The sequence below is a fragment of the Saccopteryx leptura genome, chromosome 12, assembly GCF_036850995.1.
Source record: "Saccopteryx leptura isolate mSacLep1 chromosome 12, mSacLep1_pri_phased_curated, whole genome shotgun sequence".
Classification (NCBI taxonomy): domain Eukaryota; kingdom Metazoa; phylum Chordata; class Mammalia; order Chiroptera; family Emballonuridae; genus Saccopteryx; species Saccopteryx leptura.
Genome location: NC_089514.1, coordinates 4165424 through 4184202, shown reverse-complemented (window position 1 = coordinate 4184202; position 18779 = coordinate 4165424). Strand labels below are relative to the sequence as shown.

Here is an 18779-nt window from a genome sequence, read left to right as displayed (position 1 = left end):
CATTTCTTACTGACTCTCCGGATATTTTTCCAGGAACACAGGGTGACGGGTACCCAACTTCCATCTTCCCTCCCCGTCTCTGTGTTCACCGTCCTCCCCAGTAACGTCCACCTGCTGCACCCTGCACACGGCCGGCACACGCTGCCTTTGTCGTGGACGAGTGAGCGCCCTCTCTGAGTGGCGTTCGGTCGGGAAGGGGCCGGTTGGCCGGGTCCCACCCGAGCCGCTCTCTGCAGGGGACAGCCAGCCGTCCCCCCGGGGCCCCGGCCTCTCACCCTGCAGGTTCCTCATGGGCAGCTCCCGCAGACCCGTCTTGTTCGCTCCGTAGTTGGACAGGACCGACAAGGCGTGGGTGTTTTCGAAGAGGACGTTTCCCCGGATGATCTGCAGGTTTTCCAGGGGAATCCTCTCCACCACGTTGAGGGCGATGAGCACGTAGCCGGCGACCTCCTGGATGGTCTGGGGAGATAAACGGGGACGTGTGTGTTTCTCCTCTGCGGGACTGGCGAGGGTGGGGCGTGGGCCCAGGGAGCCCAGGACGCCTGACAGAACCACGCCCACGTGTGGTTGACAGACGTAAAGCGCGTGGGCCCAGGGAGCCCAGGACACCTGACAGAACCACGCCCACGTGTGGTTGACAGATGTAAAGCACGTGGGCCCAGGGAGCCCAGGACGCCTGACAGAACCACACCCACGTGTGGTTGACAGACGTAAAGCACGCGGGTGACTGCGACTGAGGGTGTGGGAGGTGACGGGGGTCTCGGTGGTCCCTGCGCTGTGCCTCGCTCGAGCCTGCTGGTGGCAATGAAGGGCAGTGACTATTTAGCAGTGCGGTGACTCTCGTTTTACTTGCTGTTCAACACACTCAGGTGAAAATGGCAATGTGGCATTAATTTATTTTGTATGTGTCTTGTCTGTGTTCTCGTTAAAAAGAAGGAGAAGAAGACGAAGGAGGAGGAGGAGAGGAGGAGGAGGCAGAGGGGAGAAGGAGGAGGAAGAGGAAGAAAAAGAAGGAAGAAGAGAAGAAGAGGAGGAGGAGGAGGAGGAGGAAAAAGAATAAGAAGCAGAAGAAGCCCTGACTGGTTGGCTCAGTGGTAGAGCATTGGCCTAGCGTGCAGGAGTCCCGGGTTCGATTCCTGGCCAGGGCACACAGGAGAAGCGCCCATCTGCTTCTCTACTCCTCCCCCTCTCCTTCCTCTCTGTCTCTCTCTTCCTCTCCCGCAGCCAAGGCTCCATTGGAGCAAAGTTGGCCCGGGTGCTGAGAATGGCTCTGTGGCCTCTGCCTCAGGCGCTAGAATGGCTCTGGTTGCAACAGAGCGACGCCCCAGATGGGCAGAGCATCGCCCCCTGGTGGGCATGCCAGGTGGATCCCGGTCGGGCGTGTGCGGGAGTCTGTCTGACTTCCTCCTGTTTCCAACTTCAGAAAAATACAAAAAAAAAAAAAAGAAGCAGAAGAAGAAGGAGGAGGAGAAGAAGAAAGAAGAAGAAAGAAAAGAAGAAGAAGGAAGAAGAGGAGGAGGAAGGAAGAAGAAGAAAGAAGAGGAAGAAGAGGAGGAGGAGGAGGAGGAAGAGGAGGAGGAGGAGGAAGAGGAAGAAGAAGAAGAAGAAGAAGAAGAAGAAGAAGAAGAAGAAGAAGAGGAAGAAGAGGAAGAAGAGGAAGAAAGAAGAAGAAGAAAGAAGAGGAAGAAGAAGGAGAAGGAGGAGGAGGAGGAGGAGAAGGCCAATCATCCAAAGTTCAATGACTGTCCAACTCTGAAGCCTTAGGCTCCTATTGGCTTGTGAGAACCAATTGAGAAATATTTGGCACGTTTGTGAAATGGTTGTTAAACTCTTGATAGCTGGAAGTCAACCGTGGTGGGAGCATTTACACCAAGGAAATGGGCAAGTGCTTCAAAGCAAAGCTTTTTTTTTTAAAAAAAAAAATGAAGAGCCAGTATCTCAGGAGACAAGGCTGGAGTCATGGTTAGAAGACTCCTGTTGGTGTCTGTGATGACTATGGAATGCCAGCCTGGCCCGCTTCTCCTTCATATTCTTCTGTGTACATGTCACCCTGGCTGGTAAAGTGGCCTTCTCATAACGCTTTCACCTGAAGTTCCCTAGGACCTGTAACCTCCTTAGCAGAAACCAACACACGCCCAGGCAGGTAAGTTCTGCCAAGGTCTCTCTCTCTGCCTGTTTACGTCTATTATATTTGGGTAAGACAGTCAAATTCATTGAACTGACCTTCAAGAAGGAGAGGTCATAGTTTCTTTGCATGTAGGTGATCTCCAAATTCCCGAGGACCACCTCACAGTTATTCAGCATCCGCTGGAGGCTCAGGAAGTGGTCTTCGAAAGTGCCCAGCTGCGTCAGCTTGTTATTGGTGCCTTGGCAAACTGGGGGGTGAGGGAAGAGAAAAAGAGATCCCATGAAATGCCCAGTAAGGTAGCAAAACTAAAAAACAATATTCACAAACTAATGCAGTGTGCCGGAGTGACTGACAGTGTTAATTCTGATCAAAGCAAGTGTGACAGAGAGTGTTTAAGTTTCATAAGGTGCAGCCCATGAAAGGGCGCACTCATCCCTGCCGTGCACGGAACCTGTGTACACATGTTCAAAGTCAAGCAGAAATCCTATAAAAGTCTTTAAGACAAAACAGTCTGTAAAAACATCAGTAGGTAAAGCAAATATATAGTATAGAGCATATAAATAATTACAACGTCGAGTTAATTGTACGATGAACTTTTTACTTTAGAAAAATGAACAAGAATGCACGCTACGTCATGTGTGTCCAAAGACTATTTACAAACATAACATACACTGGGAAATATTTTCTAATCACAGCACTGGGACAGCCTAAAGTCAGTGACTAAGAGTGTAAGTTAAAAGAACCCCAATCGGCTGGCGATGAAAAAATATTCTTCTCCACTACTGCCTGGAAGAATAAACCAGAGGTCTAATTATGTAAGATTTAGTAAATAGGAATATGAAAACATACACTGAAAAACAGACTCGGCTGCTGAGAAACCCACAGCTGTGCTGTTCCTCTGCCCTCCCTACGAATCCCGCCCGGCTTGCTGGGACAACCTTGGCGGACTCAACGCCCTAACGTTGGAAGGTGTCAAACCTCCTACAAGAAAACGTCTACATCCTGAGGACAAAGTCAGACTCTTGGAAATACACGGGGTCGTCTGTATTTCAAAGCCCAGGAGAGGACGATCATCACGTCCTGTTGACACGCCTCGCTCGCTGCATGTCTAGGCAAGCGTCAAATCACAAAGAGGTGCTGGGGCTTTGGAAGCGGGGGAGCTCGTAAAGGGTCTCGACTTTGAACCAAGATGATGGTAGGAGTGAAGAAATATGGCCTCTGGCTTCAGAGGGGAGATCCGAACCGGCCGGGTTCTTCCAAGGCTGCAGAGGGAGGGCTACAGCAGTACCAGGTGCTTGAGCGGAACTGCGGGAGCCAGGGTCAGCGTGAGGGGGGGGGGGGGCTCTCTGCGGGAACCCCTTCCTACATTTACATCACTCTTTTATAGGCTTCTTTTATAGAACTGCCCAACGAGCATCGTCTGTCTGCCCGCCCCCGTTTCTTGGTGTCGTGTCCAGACACCACCTAATCAACCCGGGGCGTTTACTCCCACATTAGCGATGATGCAATCTTCGCCTCCTCCTGAATTCTATGGGGACCCCCCCCCCCCGCCTTCTCCCCTTCTGTGGTGTCATTCAAATTCGGGGGCGAGAGAGGACTCTCACATGGGAACCCGGACAGTCGCCAAGGTGGAGCCCCCCGCGCGGCTGGCTCCAGGGGCAGCGCGCTTTCCAGAACCCCTCCGACCTCCCCATCTGAGCGACCCACCCCCTCCGGGCCAGGCCCTTCGGTTGCAGCCCCGAGTCGGAACTGCTGTACACAGTTGGCTGCAAGGCCGGCAGCCCGGGCCAGACCGATTTCCCAATCCACGGGTCCTCCAAAGCTGCCACCACGGAGGCAGGTCCAGGGTGTTGACATGGACGTGGGACCTCTCCCTTGGCACCTCTTGAAACAAAAATGGCTCTCCCGGCTGACGGGTGGGCGGCGCTCTCTGAATTTCCGCCTAACTGATTGGCGGTGTTCTCGGTGGCCGCCAGCATCCGCCCTGAGCCAGCCAGGTGAACGGTGTCGGCTAGAGCTCTGGGTCGGAGCGCATTTCAGAAGAGCGCGGAGGGATAACTGCTTTCATGACCAGTCAGCAAGGGTCTCGGCTTGTCGGTTTCTCTCGGACGAACCCCAAGGGTGTGGATTCTTCAATCAAGGGGGAAGTAACTTAGGTCAGCAATAAAGGAAGACATGCCATGAAGCTTAGCTGGTTTTAGTATAGAAAAAAGAATAATAAATTTCTATAAGACTGTACTTGGGCATTCATTCGTCCAAAACAGGTAAATGAGCCCCCAGAGAGTTATTGGATGAAGACCATCATGAGTCTTTCTAATTAGTATGAACTGCCTTGCTATTCAGAAAAAATAAAATAAAACAAAAAAGATCCTATAGTTGGAAGCTGTTAGCCACGTCACTCGTTATTGACGTCAACGTGAATTTGGGAGCCCTCTAGACAGCTCGTATAAATAAGTAAATATGCTTAAATTCCATGTCATGATGATTCCACTTTGGAAAATCTCTATTTGAGGAAAAAGACCTAAATAGATAAATTATATATATATATCATATAAAGGAAGCTTTGGGCCAAATGGGGACCATTATTTATTTTTAAATAATGGTAAAAGAAAATATATCTATCTGGTTCCGTGTATACAGGGCAAGTTATTCCAGAGTTAAATCACTAACGTACAAAAATCACGGGTTTGGCTGTTTCTTCGGAGTCTTTCTTCTACCAGGTGCCCCAAAAGGAGACAACCGCGTCAGAGTGACTGACGTCCAGGGCGAGGGGCAGAATGCCGTGAGCCAGTTCTCTTGCCGGAGCAAAGGACAACCTTGGTTGCATCTTTATACCAAATCCTTCATGCTATGAAATGAACGCAGCGAGCAGATTTAAACCTCAGACCCCTGAATCAGTCCACTGATGAAAACACAACAGTCCCCAGCCTGCGGGCAGATTTAACACAAAGCTGCAGAGAGCGGGAGCTTTCTGATTCATCCAGGAGAACCTCTTTGTTCAGCCACTTCCTCGCTAGGTGACCTCAAATGACCCCTTGGGGCTCTCTCTCTCTCTCTCTGCATCACTTTTCCTCCAGCAGGGACAAGGCGAGAGTAGTATTCGCCTCCCGGAACTGTTTTGAAGGCTGGATGAATGCAAGAGCTTCAACTTCCTGTTGTGAAAGCGAACTCCTGAGAAATACAGCAGTAATGTCACACGAGACGCACCCGGACAGACAGACATCGGGGGACCTGTCCCACAGTGTTGTCTGAACCCGGGAGCATCTGCATCTGCAGTAGGCTTACTCAAACGTCGAGTACTAAGCAGAGTGACATTGTTGAGTGTTCATTAAAAAGAGAGAGAGAAAGAGAAAGGAACACATTCTCTAAGAATGTCCTTAACATATGCCCTTAGGATTAGGTGTTTTCAGCAATCTATTCGGAGAGAGATTTAATACGAAGTCTTTGTGTCAAGTTCCTTACCAAATGCTCGTGATTTTGCTCTACCCCCTCGCGAACCTGAAGGCAAACCCGACCGAGTCAAGAGCAGCAGGCCCCGGGAAGAAGGCCCCGCACGGCACCTGGCTCTCTGTCCTCAGGTTTGCTGAGGAAGACGCGTTCGTCCACGCGGAGCAAAGCCGGGAGGACCGCCCCGTGATCACACTGCCACGGGCACCTGGCGGTGCTCGCTCTGTCCCGCGCCTCCCCGTCTCACTGCCGATGTGTTTTCAAGGAAGGCACAGAGACCAGCACATGTCGCCAGATGTGCCACCACATTCATAGTTCAGTGTGAGTTCACAGCTGTGGTCCAGGCAACAGCCACACACTGCGACATCACCAGCCCGAAGGGTGACATTGCAGTGACTTTCCACGAATGCGCACAGGTGTGAAACCTGCCTTCCTTTGGCCATACGGCACAAACCCCTCACCCTGGCGAGCTCACCACGCCCCCTGCCAGACAGCCCCTGCCCCGTGAACCAGTTCCCTGACCGGTTCCCTGCTCCGCGCAGCCTTGCGGGGTCTGGAACCCATGTTAACGGGGCCACGCAGTGGTGCCCCTCTGCGTGAGGGTGACTCCCCATCACGTTGTTTCTGAGACTCACCCACGTTGATGGCATGCACCGAGCTCGGAGTGACACATTCAGACAAGTGTCTTATGGGCACTTATCTGTATATTAATTATCCTTGGACAACGAGGGCTCATCCACTCTGGCCACTTATTGTTTTTTTTTCCTCAAGGACCCTACAGTTTACCTTAACTGACAATCAAAACACGCTGCCCCCTTTTAAGTCTCACATGGCCCCTTCTCTTTTATGGGGAAGAGCCCCTCTCTCTCCTGGGTCGTTATGGGGCGCACTCCCCTCTTTGCTCACAAGCCCGGGCAAATCTGCACGGCCGATTCAAACACAACATGAAAACGAGTTTCTCCAGATTCTCCCGAATCCACTCAGACAGTTTTGGAATTGCCTGAGCAAACGTGTAATTGTTTTAATTTGTTGTTTTCTCAGCCGCCCATTAATGGCGTCCAAAGCCGTTGGGCGCCCGCGTCAATCTGCCCCCTCGGCCTCCCGAGCCGGCTCTGCCCGTTTCCCCCCAGCGCGCCTCGTTCTGAAGCAGGAGCCGCACATTTTTCTCTTCTTCTTTCTTCCTTATCGTTTCTTCATTTCTATAGTGACCAGGTCTGACTCCATCAAGAAAAAAAAAACAGAAAAAAAAAAAAAAAAACTACCGAAGATAGAATTTGTAAAAATCTGTGTTGATGAGTATGTTAATAAAATACGCTTTTAAAAAAAATAGAGAAGTGATCGCATATACGTACTAAGATTCTCGGGTTATCTGGGCTAAGAGGCTCTGTGAACGTTCTTTGAGAGTTGGAAATCATGGCCGAACCGTGAAGTCCCATAGACAGAATGTGTTCGACGGGCAAGTGACAGAGTGTGGTTTATCCACCTCCTTACTGTTCAGAACAGATCCACGTGGCAGCCCTCGGAAAACACCGTGCACGGCACAGAGATGGTTTCCAGATCTGGCTACACATGTTGCTTTTTGTTTTTCTTTTTGAATGTTGGTTTGGGGGAGTAAACTCATCCCAAGGCAAAATGTTACAAATTGTGATTAGAGGACCAGACTAGCCTATAACACCCAGGCAGCGGTGCATCATGATAGGAAAGGACGAAAATCAGTGGCCGAGTCAGGACGAAATAATTAGGAAAACAATAAAAGGAAATACAAAGTCGCATTTGTATCACATTTTCATTGCGGGCTTGAATCCAAGGCTTTGTGACGTGGGCGTCTCATTATAATGGCCAGGATTTTTCTTTCTTTCCTTTTTTTTTCCCCCCAAAAACTTTATATCGTGTCGGTCATTCCTTCCTTATGGCATCTGATTTCATAACTGATGACTCGCTCTCAGCTTGTGGGCATCTGAAGATATTTAGTTGTCAAGCCCGAGTTTTTTCATCGATGCTGCAACTTGTAAACGCACATGTGATACTCCAAATCCCTCTCAAATATTTGGCCATTTGCCACGTGTGTTATAGTATGCCCACTGGACTCAGCTTGCCAAGCTCTGGCATGTCCAACGCAGCTGCGAACTGAAGTAACTCTCATTAAGTGAACAAGCAGGAGACTTGCAAATAACATCTCTTTCATTTTTGACTTAGGAAACAGAACACTGAAACTGGTGAAATGCCATCCCCAGGATTCTGTTCCTAGTTGTTAAAATATCTCCAAGCCAAGTTTTGTGATTTAAATAGATACCAAGTAGAGCAAGGGTACCTTTGAATAGAGTGTCCACCCTCTTGGGTGTTAACTGGTGTTTCTGTACCCAGAAAGGTCAGTTCTATGAGGGATCGTGGAATATGTTTCTAGTGACACGGTCAGACATCTGTCAATAGGACAGTACCGTGATGGGGTGATCCTTAGCCAGTTCTCTCAGCTTTCTGGGTCTCAGTCTTCTCACTGGTGAAAATGGGACCAGCTCAGTGTATTTGACTGCAGGGCAGTCGTGAGCAGTAAGATCGTGGACATGGAAGTTTCACAGATCACAAATCTCTCTACTCTCGCGGTATCTACGGCAACCAAAATGCTGAAATCTTTATTTTTCGCTTACAGGTCTTTAATGATACTAGCAAACGAGGCTTCCAACCCCTTAAATGCACTCAGCAGAATTACTGAGTCGTGTTGAAGTTTGGGGTGCTTGAACGTCTGAAATAAAAGACATCACTTTTCATCAGTGTAGGATGTGGTCCAAAGAATGGTCCTGACAATAGAAATTTTAAAAAATCTTTAACCGCGGGGTCCGCAATCTATTCGATTTTTTTTTTTTTTTTTAAATAGGTAGTTGGATGGTTAGCAAATCAGAAATGAATTAGATCTATTCTCGGACTCCTCTCAGAAACTGGTTTGGATTCAAAAAGATTTTAGAAAGCGGTATCTACTCATCTTTTACTCATTCGAGCCAATAAATCTCTTGCGAGGACCGACGCTGCGCCCGGGAACGTGCTCTAGGTCAGCAGCCAGTGTCTCTGGCCGTCTGTGTCTTAAACATGTGGACACGCACTGGACAGAAATTCATGGATACCTCTGTGTGACTGGAGGATCCGCTGGCTGGATAGGGAGGGCTGAGGAGGGTGAGCAGGAGAGAGGACAGAACGCCGGATCTGGTTGGCAGACATCCCCGTGTGAAAATATAAACAGCAGTGCATTCCGTGTGCCCGGACTTTCCGGTCCGGAGTCCGAGGCCTGGGTTCTGTCTCCCTCATCTCGTCGGCGTGACTGCTGCGTGCTCATGCTCCGGGGCTCTCCGCACACGTGGGCATACTCTCGAGATGAGTAACACCAGCTCCCTTCCAGAAGTCTGCTGGCCAAACCCCCAATGTGGCCTTCGCCTCCACGCAGCTTCCATGCTCCGAGCTGTGCTTTCTCGGAGGAGGGCCCCAGACCCGCCAGGGCAGGGCAGGGCAGCGCGGAGTCGGGGGCAGCATTCGCCCCTCAGGTTCCCCGGCACCCCAGTCTGCAAAGCTCTTCCCCCGAAAGGCCACCGCCCACGCCTGCCTGCTCCCTGGTGTGCAGGGGGGTTACTGCTGAAGACCCCACAGAGGGAGGGTGGGTGTGCTCATCTCTGTTGCTTGGCCCTGTGGAAAGCCAGGGGACCTAAAAGAATGGGGTGGCACAGCATGGGCCAGGGGTGGGCAGGGAAGTGGGGGAGATAGAAGTCCACCATGGGGTGAAGTGTCAAGGACACACTGCTTGAACAGCGGGCTCAGAACCTGACTCGAGACCTGAACTGGGGGCCTCTGTGGAACCTGACCCCGGGGGGGGGGCAGTGAACAGGAAACAGTGTGGCGGCTGCTGACGGAGGGAGCGCATAGGAGCCCACGGGCCCCACGTTCCCCTCGGCTGTCCCTCCGTCCCCCCACAGCTCCTCACAGGACCCTCTAACGCGTCAGGGTGCAGCCCTGCCCTTCCTGGAGATGCCCTCATGTTCTCTGTCACTGTCAGCGAGGCGACGAGCATGTGATGTGGGGCAGAGCCAACAAGACTTCCTGCTCCGGGCCTGGTCCCCGCCCAGCTCACATACTTTCTGTCTTACGTCCTCCGTGGGCTCCCGTGACTCACTCCCTAAGGACAAAGGCTGAATCAGTGTCCCCATGGGCGGGCTGTGGACTTGCCGATGGAGCCGTCCTCCTCGAACGCATCGGAGTGCCACACGTGACGGGGAGGCCCCACGGCGAGGTGGTGCCCTCAGGGGCCGCCGTGGCCACTGAGTGAGAGTTCACCCTGCGCCTGCTCTGTGGTCCGCCCCAGGGCCACGGGGCTGGGGGGGTGGACGGCTGCTGGTCCTCCTGGTCATTCACTTCCTCCGCCAGAGCACAGTCAATGGGAGAGGACCGTGACCGGTGCCAAGAATGAATCACAAGTCCTCCCTGCTCTGGAGGAATAATGGATAGGCCCTTTGGGGAGATGACTCTGTACATGAAATAACCCCTGGGACACCCCAAGGCCATGCAAGGGACGTGCTCATGGGACACTCCCCAGAGGGAAGGGAGGTCGCCAAACTCCAGTTCTCCGGGACGGGAACGCCAGCGTCCCTGGTGACCGAGCACCGGGAAGTGTGACAGTTCACACTCAGCGTGAGACCATCGGCGGCTCGTCAGTGCCAGTAGCTGGGCTGGGCGACTTCAGGACGGACGGACCCACAAGGCACCTTTCCAAGAAGACCCGTTGTCTCCCACTTCTCCGGTTTGTGGGTGGACAGGTGACCCTCTCCGGGTTTTTCTATAGGTCCCTGTAACAGTTTCACTTCTGCGGCCATTGTTCCTGTTGAACAGACTTCTGGGGAAGAGCCATCGTTGGCCAGGAAGTAAAAGACTTCCAGTGCAGAATGGAGGTGCGGGGTAAGGGCCCCCCGTTTGTCTTTTCTGCAGACAGACGCTGTTCCGGTTTGGCCCGGCCCTGCGTGTCTACCCCCCCGAACCCCAACATGGTTTAAATGTTCTTTTAATATTTTTCTTCTGTTATGACCCATCTTAAAAGAAATAACCAGTCCGTCCATAATGCACCACTGTGTTTGAAGGCTGTCTCTCTAAATAGACACGCATTTAAGTTGGTTTACCCATGAGCATTAAGGAAAAAAAAACAAACAAACCCCCACACCAGTAGCCACTCTCCCACCCCAAGTAACAAACCCAAACCCAAAGCCAATGACAACACCAGACATCTAAGCAAGAGGGACATCACTGGGACAGCAGGAGAGGCCATGACACCAGCCTCCCTTCTGGAAACAGAGGGGCTGCCACCCTCGCCCGGGCATCACCCTTGCCCGGGCATCACCCGCCCCGGGGGAGGCCACACCCGTTCCTCAGCTAGCCACGGTGGCAGCCAGCCTCTGCTGTGGGGACCTCCGGACGGGCTCCCGCAGGACAACAGAAAAGCCCGAGGTGACATGTGGGGGACTTTACAGAGGACGTCTGGGGCTCCCTGCGGGGGGGGCCCACGGGGCCAAGGTCTGGAGTCTCCGCCGAGCTTTACCCGTGGGACCGTCAGTATTGGCAGGCGTGGGGAAATGAAGAGAAGCCCTCGGGGGGCAGGAGGAGGCCCCGTCACTCTCGGGGAAAGAGCTGGGTGTGGGAGGTGGGGGCGGGGTCCGCGGAGGGGGGACCAGGCTGACACACCTGAGATGTCTGAGCCGCGTCCCAGGCCTGAGCGTGCACGCTGCTACTTCCGGCTGAGACCGTCCCTGCGCGGCGGGCATCGCATCCTTGTGCCGCCGGGGACGATGGGAAGCAATGGGAGGGGACCAGCGGCTCCACTGTCCAGCGAGCAGAGGTGACCGGCTGCTTCCTTTCACCGGAGAGGCACGCCTCAGGCCCTCTGCACAACCGCTCACACCGGCACTTCGTGTCGTTTTTGTCATATAGGGTTTGAAATGTCCAAACAGGAACGACCACAAGAACACGGGGTGGTCAGCCACCTCCCCGCCCAGTTTTACTGACGACGGAACAACCAGCACACCTCTGTCCGCCCCCGTCCATGGCCGGCGGCCGTGGGGTCACCGGGGCTGGGTGAGAACTCCGGGACCACCACAGCCGAGGCAACTTCTCGACCCTGTGGAGTCTCTCTGCCCTTCGTCCGTAATAACACAGGGTCCTACCTACGACCCCGGGGGGGGGATGGGCGAGAGGGGAGAAGCCGCGGTCATCGGGGCACCCGACACGTGGCCGGTCCTTCATGAACATCCCTGGGGCTGGAGTCGGAACCAAGCCTGGCCCAGGTCCCACTGGGATGAGTCGGAACCAAGCCTGGCCCGGGTCCCACTGGGATGAGTCGGAACCAAGCCTGGCCCGGGTCCCACTGGGATGAGTCGGAACCAAGCCTGGCCCGGGTCCCACTGGGATGAGTCGCTTCCTTCCTTCCCAGGCCTCTCGGGGCCCACCCCCCCGCCCTCCCCGCCTGCACTGCTGTGTGTGGCCTGGCCAGCGGCCCTCAGCTCTCTGGCCGCCGCGGGAGGAACAGCTGAAGCTGACCGCAGCCGGCCGGCCTGCCTGCCCTGGTCACAGGGACAAACCTGGGGCTCCGAAGGCACCCGGACCCCTTTCGGACCGGGCGGCCCAGGCCGGGCACCTGACATGGAGGAAGCCACACCACTGAGTGCCTGTGAGCAGAAGAACCCCCTGAACAGCCCTGGCTTCCTGCTCAGAACGCTCCCTGCCCCCCCCCCCCCATTACTTTTCATTTAGGAAGAGGCCTCCCTTGACCCTCTGCGGTGGTTTCCTAAGCACAGCTGGGCTCGTCGGGCCCTGTGCCCACACGCCTTGTTAGTTGACGCTCCTTTCAAAACGCACAATTGTTTCCCAACTTACTCCTACTTAGTTTAAATACCCTTCGGTGTCATTTGAAAACGAGGGTGGGGGGAGGAAGGAAGCAGCAGTTCAAGAGGACGTACCCTGTCTCCTTGGGGGGGGGGCCGGGCCCTCTGCAACCCAGAACCCACTTCCGGGGGGGGGGGTCACCCAGCAGGAAAGACAGACTCAAAAGTCGCCGACAACCACTCAGTGACCTCGGGGACGCCCAAGCCAGGTTGCTGCCACCCAAGCATCTGGCCTCAAATACCACTATTTCTAGAAGGCATGAACCCCGCACGGGGGACAGCTGTAACAGTTACAGTGACAGTTCTCACAGGTCACCACTTGCTGTTGGGGGGGGGAGGTGTCACCTGCCTGGAAGAAGAAGAGCCGGTGGCCTCAGCAGGAGCTGGCCTCGCATTGCCACAGGAAGCGAGTCTGAAGCCGCCTTTACGACTCCCCGGAACAGGGCTCCTAAGCTTCGTCTGAAGAGAGCAGGGAGGATTAGTATCTCGGGTCCGCAGATCCCATGGCCTCTGTCCCTGACTCTCAGCGCCGCCGCGTGAGCGCCAAACCAGCCCCGGACGACAAGCGCAGGAACGGGCGCGACGCCGGCACATGCCAGCACGGCCTCAGTGATAAGGACCGGCGGCAGCTGGATCTGGCCCGTGGGCTGGACTTTGCCAACCTCTGTTTTAAAGGAAGGCCTCACAGGAGCTCAGATATGGCAGACGGTCTGGGCATACGGTGGCTCAACGAACGGTTTTTTCAGCGTCACCACGGTGGGAGATCAACCCGCCTTTGGTAGGAACGGTACTTCGGCTTTTGAACTTTGAACTTGTTCCCCGGGCTAGTGGGGGTATGAGGGACAGACTCCTTCCGGGATGCCGGCCAGCGGTGGCCGCAGCTCCCAGGCAGCCCGTAATCACGAGGGCCAACAACCGATCAGCCGCCGTGGACAGCGTTGCCGGCCTTCCCGGACATTGTGTTCCCAGCACGGTGACGTTAGGCTGAGCTATAACGCTCAGTAGGTTGGGTGCGTTCAGTGCATATTTGACCTAACCACATTTTCAGCGTGAGGATGGGTGTTATCAGGACACAACCAACCCTGTCATCAGTGGAGCAGCACCCGTGTCTGATTCAAAGTCCCTTTCTTCTCCTGTCCTTTCTAGAAGATAAACCAGTGAAAGTGATTCACCTTCCTTTAAGGCCGAACTCTAAAAGGGCCTTCCCAGGGTCAAGATCCTTCTAGTTCATCATCAGCTCAACAGGGGACGGGAAGGGGACAGGGGCTGAGAGAGGATCGGAAGTGCAGGGGCTGGAATGGTTACGGATGTCGGTGAAGTCCTATGTCTGGGTGTGGCGGCCCTGTGCAAGGCATCACTGACTTTTGGATCCGGACACACAGCTCCAAATGTCCCCACTACCTCTAGGAATCTTGGCTTTCCACATCCACAGCCAATGGTGGCCAAGTGGCTTCTCTGTTCTGAGTGACTAAGAGAGCTTGAATCTCGCTCAGAGGGTGTGGTGCAGGCCGTGTTTGCAATCGCAGCTCTGTCACGGAATCCCTCCTGAGCGTGATCCGAAGCTGGTCCACCGGCCGTTTCCTCTGGCTGAGCCCAGAGGTTGCTTACTTCTCTCCTGCGAGCCCTGCAGCGTATCCGACCACAGGGATTGTGTCTCTCTGCTTCTCCGACCTCCGGGGCTGTCCTCCCAGCCTTCCTCCACCTCCGTGGTCTTGGGAAGCGGGTGGATGTGTGTGTGCCCGCCTTCCTTCACGGCAACATCCTCCAGAAAGATGCCCGGCCTCCCCAGCCAGCTGCCTCTTCTAGATCTACCTCCGCTCATCCTCGGGGGGTGGTGAGAGCGATCTCTCGTTTCACGGCACATTCTGTCCCTTTAACAGAAGAAGCCTGTGTCACTGCGAATGACAGCAGACATTTCTGTTTCCCTTTCGTGTCCCTTTACTTTATTACCCTGGGACAGTCAGCAGGCAATAAAAGATGAATAACGATTTGCTGAATCACAGGAGTCTCTGCATAAACATCATATAGAAGTTTTCAGCAGCCCTGGTTGCCTTTTTTTTTTTTTTTTTTTTTTTTAAGGTTTAATAACTCAACACAGCCGTTGAGCAATGAAAATGGAATCCCCAGTGCATCTATTAATAGCAGGGCTGACGGTAAATTCCTCCCAAGCTGGACGAGAAAGTATTTTTCCTTGCTTGGTCTCTCTTAGGTTCCAGTTTCTATGGCATCCTGCTAACCTAACAGAGTCCGACGTGCTACCGACCGGAGGGCAGGACTCTGCTGCTGGCCGCCCGTCTTTTTCCGACCGAATGGATTTTGCGATTTCAGCGGAGTGATGTCTTCCAAAAGACAGGCGTCCGTTGGAAGAACAGACGAGGAAACCTCTTCCGGCCATCCAGGTTCCGCGGTGCATCGTGACCCAAGAGAACACATAAAAAGAAGTCACAGGGTGGGGCTCACAAAACGTATTTCTTATCTCCTTTTGAGAAAAATTAAAAAGAAACTCAACCTTCCTCTTTGCTTTTTTTTTTTGTTTGTTTGTTTGTTTCATTTTTCTGAAGCTGGAAACAGGGAGAGACAGTCAGACAGACTCCCGCATGCGCCCGACCGGGATCCACCCGGCACGCCTACCATGGGGCGACGCTCTGCCCACCAGGGGGCGATGCTCTGCCCATCCTGGGCGTCGCCATGTTGCGACCAGAGCCACTCTAGCGCCTGAGGCAGAGGCCACAGAGCCATCCCCAGCGCCCGGGCCATCCTTGCTCCAACGGAGCCTTGGCTGCGGGAGGGGAAGAGAGAGACAGAGAGGAAAGCGCGGCGGAGGGGTGGAGAAGCAAATGGGTGCTTCTCCTGTGTGCCCTGGCCGGGAATCGAACCCGGGTCCTCCGCACACTAGGCCGACACTCTACCGCTGAGCCAAGCGGCCAGGGCCTCCTCTTTGTTTTAATATATATCTTGCTTCCGGAACCGATGGGGGCCTCTCTCCGTTGTTCACCTTTCGTTTGGAGCCTCCGCGGGTCAGTGCGGCAAGGGGACGGTGACCCTGCTCCATCCTGACCGTCATTCCAGGCCCAAGAATCCTGGAGTGGATTTCCTTGTCTCGTAGCAAGAAGCTACTTGAAGTTTGTCCCCTTGGGGACACTTAGAATCTCCAGAGGCCACCCAGGCCGCTTGGGACCGGCAGAAGTGTCTCTCAGAACGCAGGAACTGTTCAGTGACCTTAGGAGACTTTCACTGAGATGCTCCCAGGTGAGGGAAGCGGCCTCACCCGTTTGCTGGGACCGCACGAGACTCCTGGGCGTTAAGGGAGAGGGGTGAGGTGACCGCCCGTGAGGATGGCTTACCCCACGCTCTGGGAGACGGGATCCCACGCCCGCCCTGGCATCTCCGGCTGTCCCCTTCAATCTGACAGGGCATGTCAACGGAGATCAAGCCATTCCTGGCCACCTGGGGCTCTGCATGTCCCTGCAAGGCCGGTGCTGTGTGAGCTGGGTGTCCAGTGACCCCTGTCATGGCTGGGAGGCCCAGGCCTCGTGAGCAATGGACATATTTCAATGGGCTGGTAATCCGTAATCGAAAGCACTTTTCTTGTTTGTTTTATTTTTGGCTTTTTTGAGCTGACGATCTGGTTATTGAGGCCAGGAAGAAGTGGAGTGAAAAAAAAACAAAACCCCAAAACTGTAATGTGTGCTTTATGTCTTAACTGAACTCATCCTGAAGCTGTTTATTCTGGAGCTCTGTCAAGTTTTTAGACGGGGTGGGGTGGGAGCTGCAAGCTCAACGCCCCAGGGACCGGGGGAGGGGGGCGGCTTCCAGTGAACCGATCCCTCTCCTGTTGGACGGCCACTCAAACCAGATATCCCCCCCCTCCCTCCCTGGGAGCTGAGAAAGTTTTCTACACAAGCACTTCTTTGTAAGCTCAATGAACTTTGACAAGCATTGGTGCGTATAGTTTAAGAAATACAGATGTTGTGTGGGAGGTGGCGAGGCTTTGAGGGGGTGGGGACGAGAGGAGGATAAAGGAGTCAGGTTGTGGATGTCCCCATCCTACCACCACCCCCCCCCTTTGGAAAATGTGGTAACACTTTCTTTCACAGAAAAAAAAGCACATCAGTTTTCCGAATTGCTAAAACGTGTACATTGTTTTGTAGAACAAATAGAGAAAGCCATGGGTTTTTTGGGGAGGGGGCTATGTGGTAGAGGCCAGACTGGTCCATCTCCTTCCTCCTAAAGAGACCCCCCCCCAGGTCTTTGGAATGGGATGGGGGTATCCATCCGGAATTGGAACTGTATGCTTACAGAGCAGTCCAAAAGCCGGGGAGCAGCACCAAGCCATTCATCCGAACGCAAGCTCAACTTGCGGCAGAAATACAAGACCCCAGATATTAGGGAACAAGTCGGAGGAAGGATCGATGTGTCCAGGAATAAAGGATCTCATTCATAATTAGACAGTAAATGAATTTTCACTGAGAGGTGGTTTTTACCAGTAGGAATAGACTTGCCCCACCCTCACCTCACCCCACCCCCGCCCAAGTGTATTCACTGAGCATGGAGTGTTGATTTGAGGTTAAAGGGAGGGGGGGGGGGGTGTTTGGGTTTTACTACATGTTTGTGGCTCTTTCAGAGGACAATTCCTAAGCAAATTTTAAACCCCAAATCCCACAATACTTTTTTTCATATAATGAATGCTCTATTCTTTATACACCCGAATCCACTTTACAAATAAAATAACATTTACAAAATGCTTTACGGCTTTGTCTTGCAAATAACCTAGGCTCTCTAATTCATGTCTGCCTAACACTTAAGCTATTAAAATATATATATATATATATCTCAACCTAACAGGGAAAACCGCTGAGAATGAAGCCCGATAGAGCGAAGAAGCCCTTTGCAACTTTTGTCCCCGAGTGGCTTCTATGCCAGGAGCTACCCAGAGCCAGCTCCCAGCTCGAGGAACGTGTCCTCTCATCCTTCCCGCCGCCGACACTCACGGAACATCCTCCCAGCGGGCACGGTGCCCACTGGGGCAGAGCGCGGCCTGGTGGGAGCCCGTGGATTCCAGCTCCACGGGCATGGCTGGTGTCACCTCGGGCAGAGGACGCCTCCTCACTGAGCCTCCCTGTCCTCATCGGTGAGATGAGGGTAAAAAGTGCCCCCCTGCCAGAGGGATTCCTCACAAGGATTAAGACTGCTGGTCATGCCTGACCAGGCGGTGGCGCAGTGGATAGAGCGTCGGACTGGGATGCCGAGGACCCAGGTTAGAGACCCCGAGGTCGCCGGCTTGAGCGCGGGCTCATCTGGTTTGAGCAAAAAGTTCACCAGCTTGGACCCAGGGTCACTGGCTCGAGCAAGGGGCTACTCGGTCTGCTGAAGGCCCACGGTCAAGGCACATATGAGAAAGCAATCAATGAACAACTAAGGTGTCGCAATGCGCCACGAAAAACTAATGATTGATGCTTCTCATCATTCCGTTTCTGTCTGTCTGTCCCTGTCTATCGCTCTCTCCGACTCTCTCTGTCTCTGAAGATGGCTGTTCATCTCTAGGAAACAGTGTCTGGCTCAGGTAAGCCACGGCCGTCCTCATCACCCGTCGCCGCCGCGAGCTCCAGGCCCGAGCCGGGCAGGGGCAGCTGCTCTGCCCTTTCGTCCCGTTTCCTGCCACCCCGACCCCTCTCTGGGTCCCCTGCAGGCTCCCTTCTCCGACCTGCACCTTGGGTCAGACCCAAGCGACATCCGTGGTGGGGAGACCTGCAGCTCTCCGCTGTCTCGGCGAGACCCCGTGAAACCAAGCACGTGGCGGGTGTGCGAGGGCCCCCCCCACGTCTGTTTCATCAGATACGTAGGATGAAAGGAATGATTACGCTAAGGACTCTAAGTAGATTTGAAACACAACAGTTTTAGTTGCTTCGACAGCTACCTACGCGCCAAAGAACGCCTCTCTCAATTCCTTAGTTTTCACCCAAATGGCGCCATCATTCCAGGAACCTTCCCGGGCCACCCCAGGAAGGATCTGCAGCCACACATCACATTCTTATTTTTTCCTTTTTTTTTTTTTTTTTTCTCTTTCTGAAGCTGGAAACCGGGAGAGACAGTCAGACAGACTCCCGCATGCGCCCGACCGGGATCCACCCGGCACACCCACCAGGGGCGACGCTCTGCCCACCAGGGGGCGATGCTCTGCCCCTCCGGGGCGTCGCTCTGCCGCGACCAGAGCCACTCTAGCGCCTGGGGCAGAGGCCCAGGAGCCATCCCCAGCACCTGGGCCATCTTTGCTCCAATGGAGCCTTGGCTGCTGGAGG

At 53.9% G+C, this 18779-nt stretch overlaps 1 protein-coding gene across 3 annotated transcripts in view; it reads right to left on the bottom strand.

Annotated features, from left to right (window-relative positions):
• The window catches only part of LOC136383830 (epidermal growth factor receptor-like), a 123243-nt gene that overhangs the window by 47586 nt on the left and 56878 nt on the right, over positions 1-18779 (bottom strand). For all 3 annotated transcript variants that reach the window (XM_066353712.1, XM_066353710.1, XM_066353711.1), the window contains exons 2-3: positions 2224-2375; positions 276-459 (exon numbers count right to left, since the gene is read on the bottom strand). In XM_066353712.1, coding sequence (XP_066209809.1) covers positions 276-459; positions 2224-2304 — 265 coding nt within the window. In that variant the 5' untranslated portion in view covers positions 2305-2375. The remainder of the gene's footprint in view (positions 1-275; positions 460-2223; positions 2376-18779) is intronic.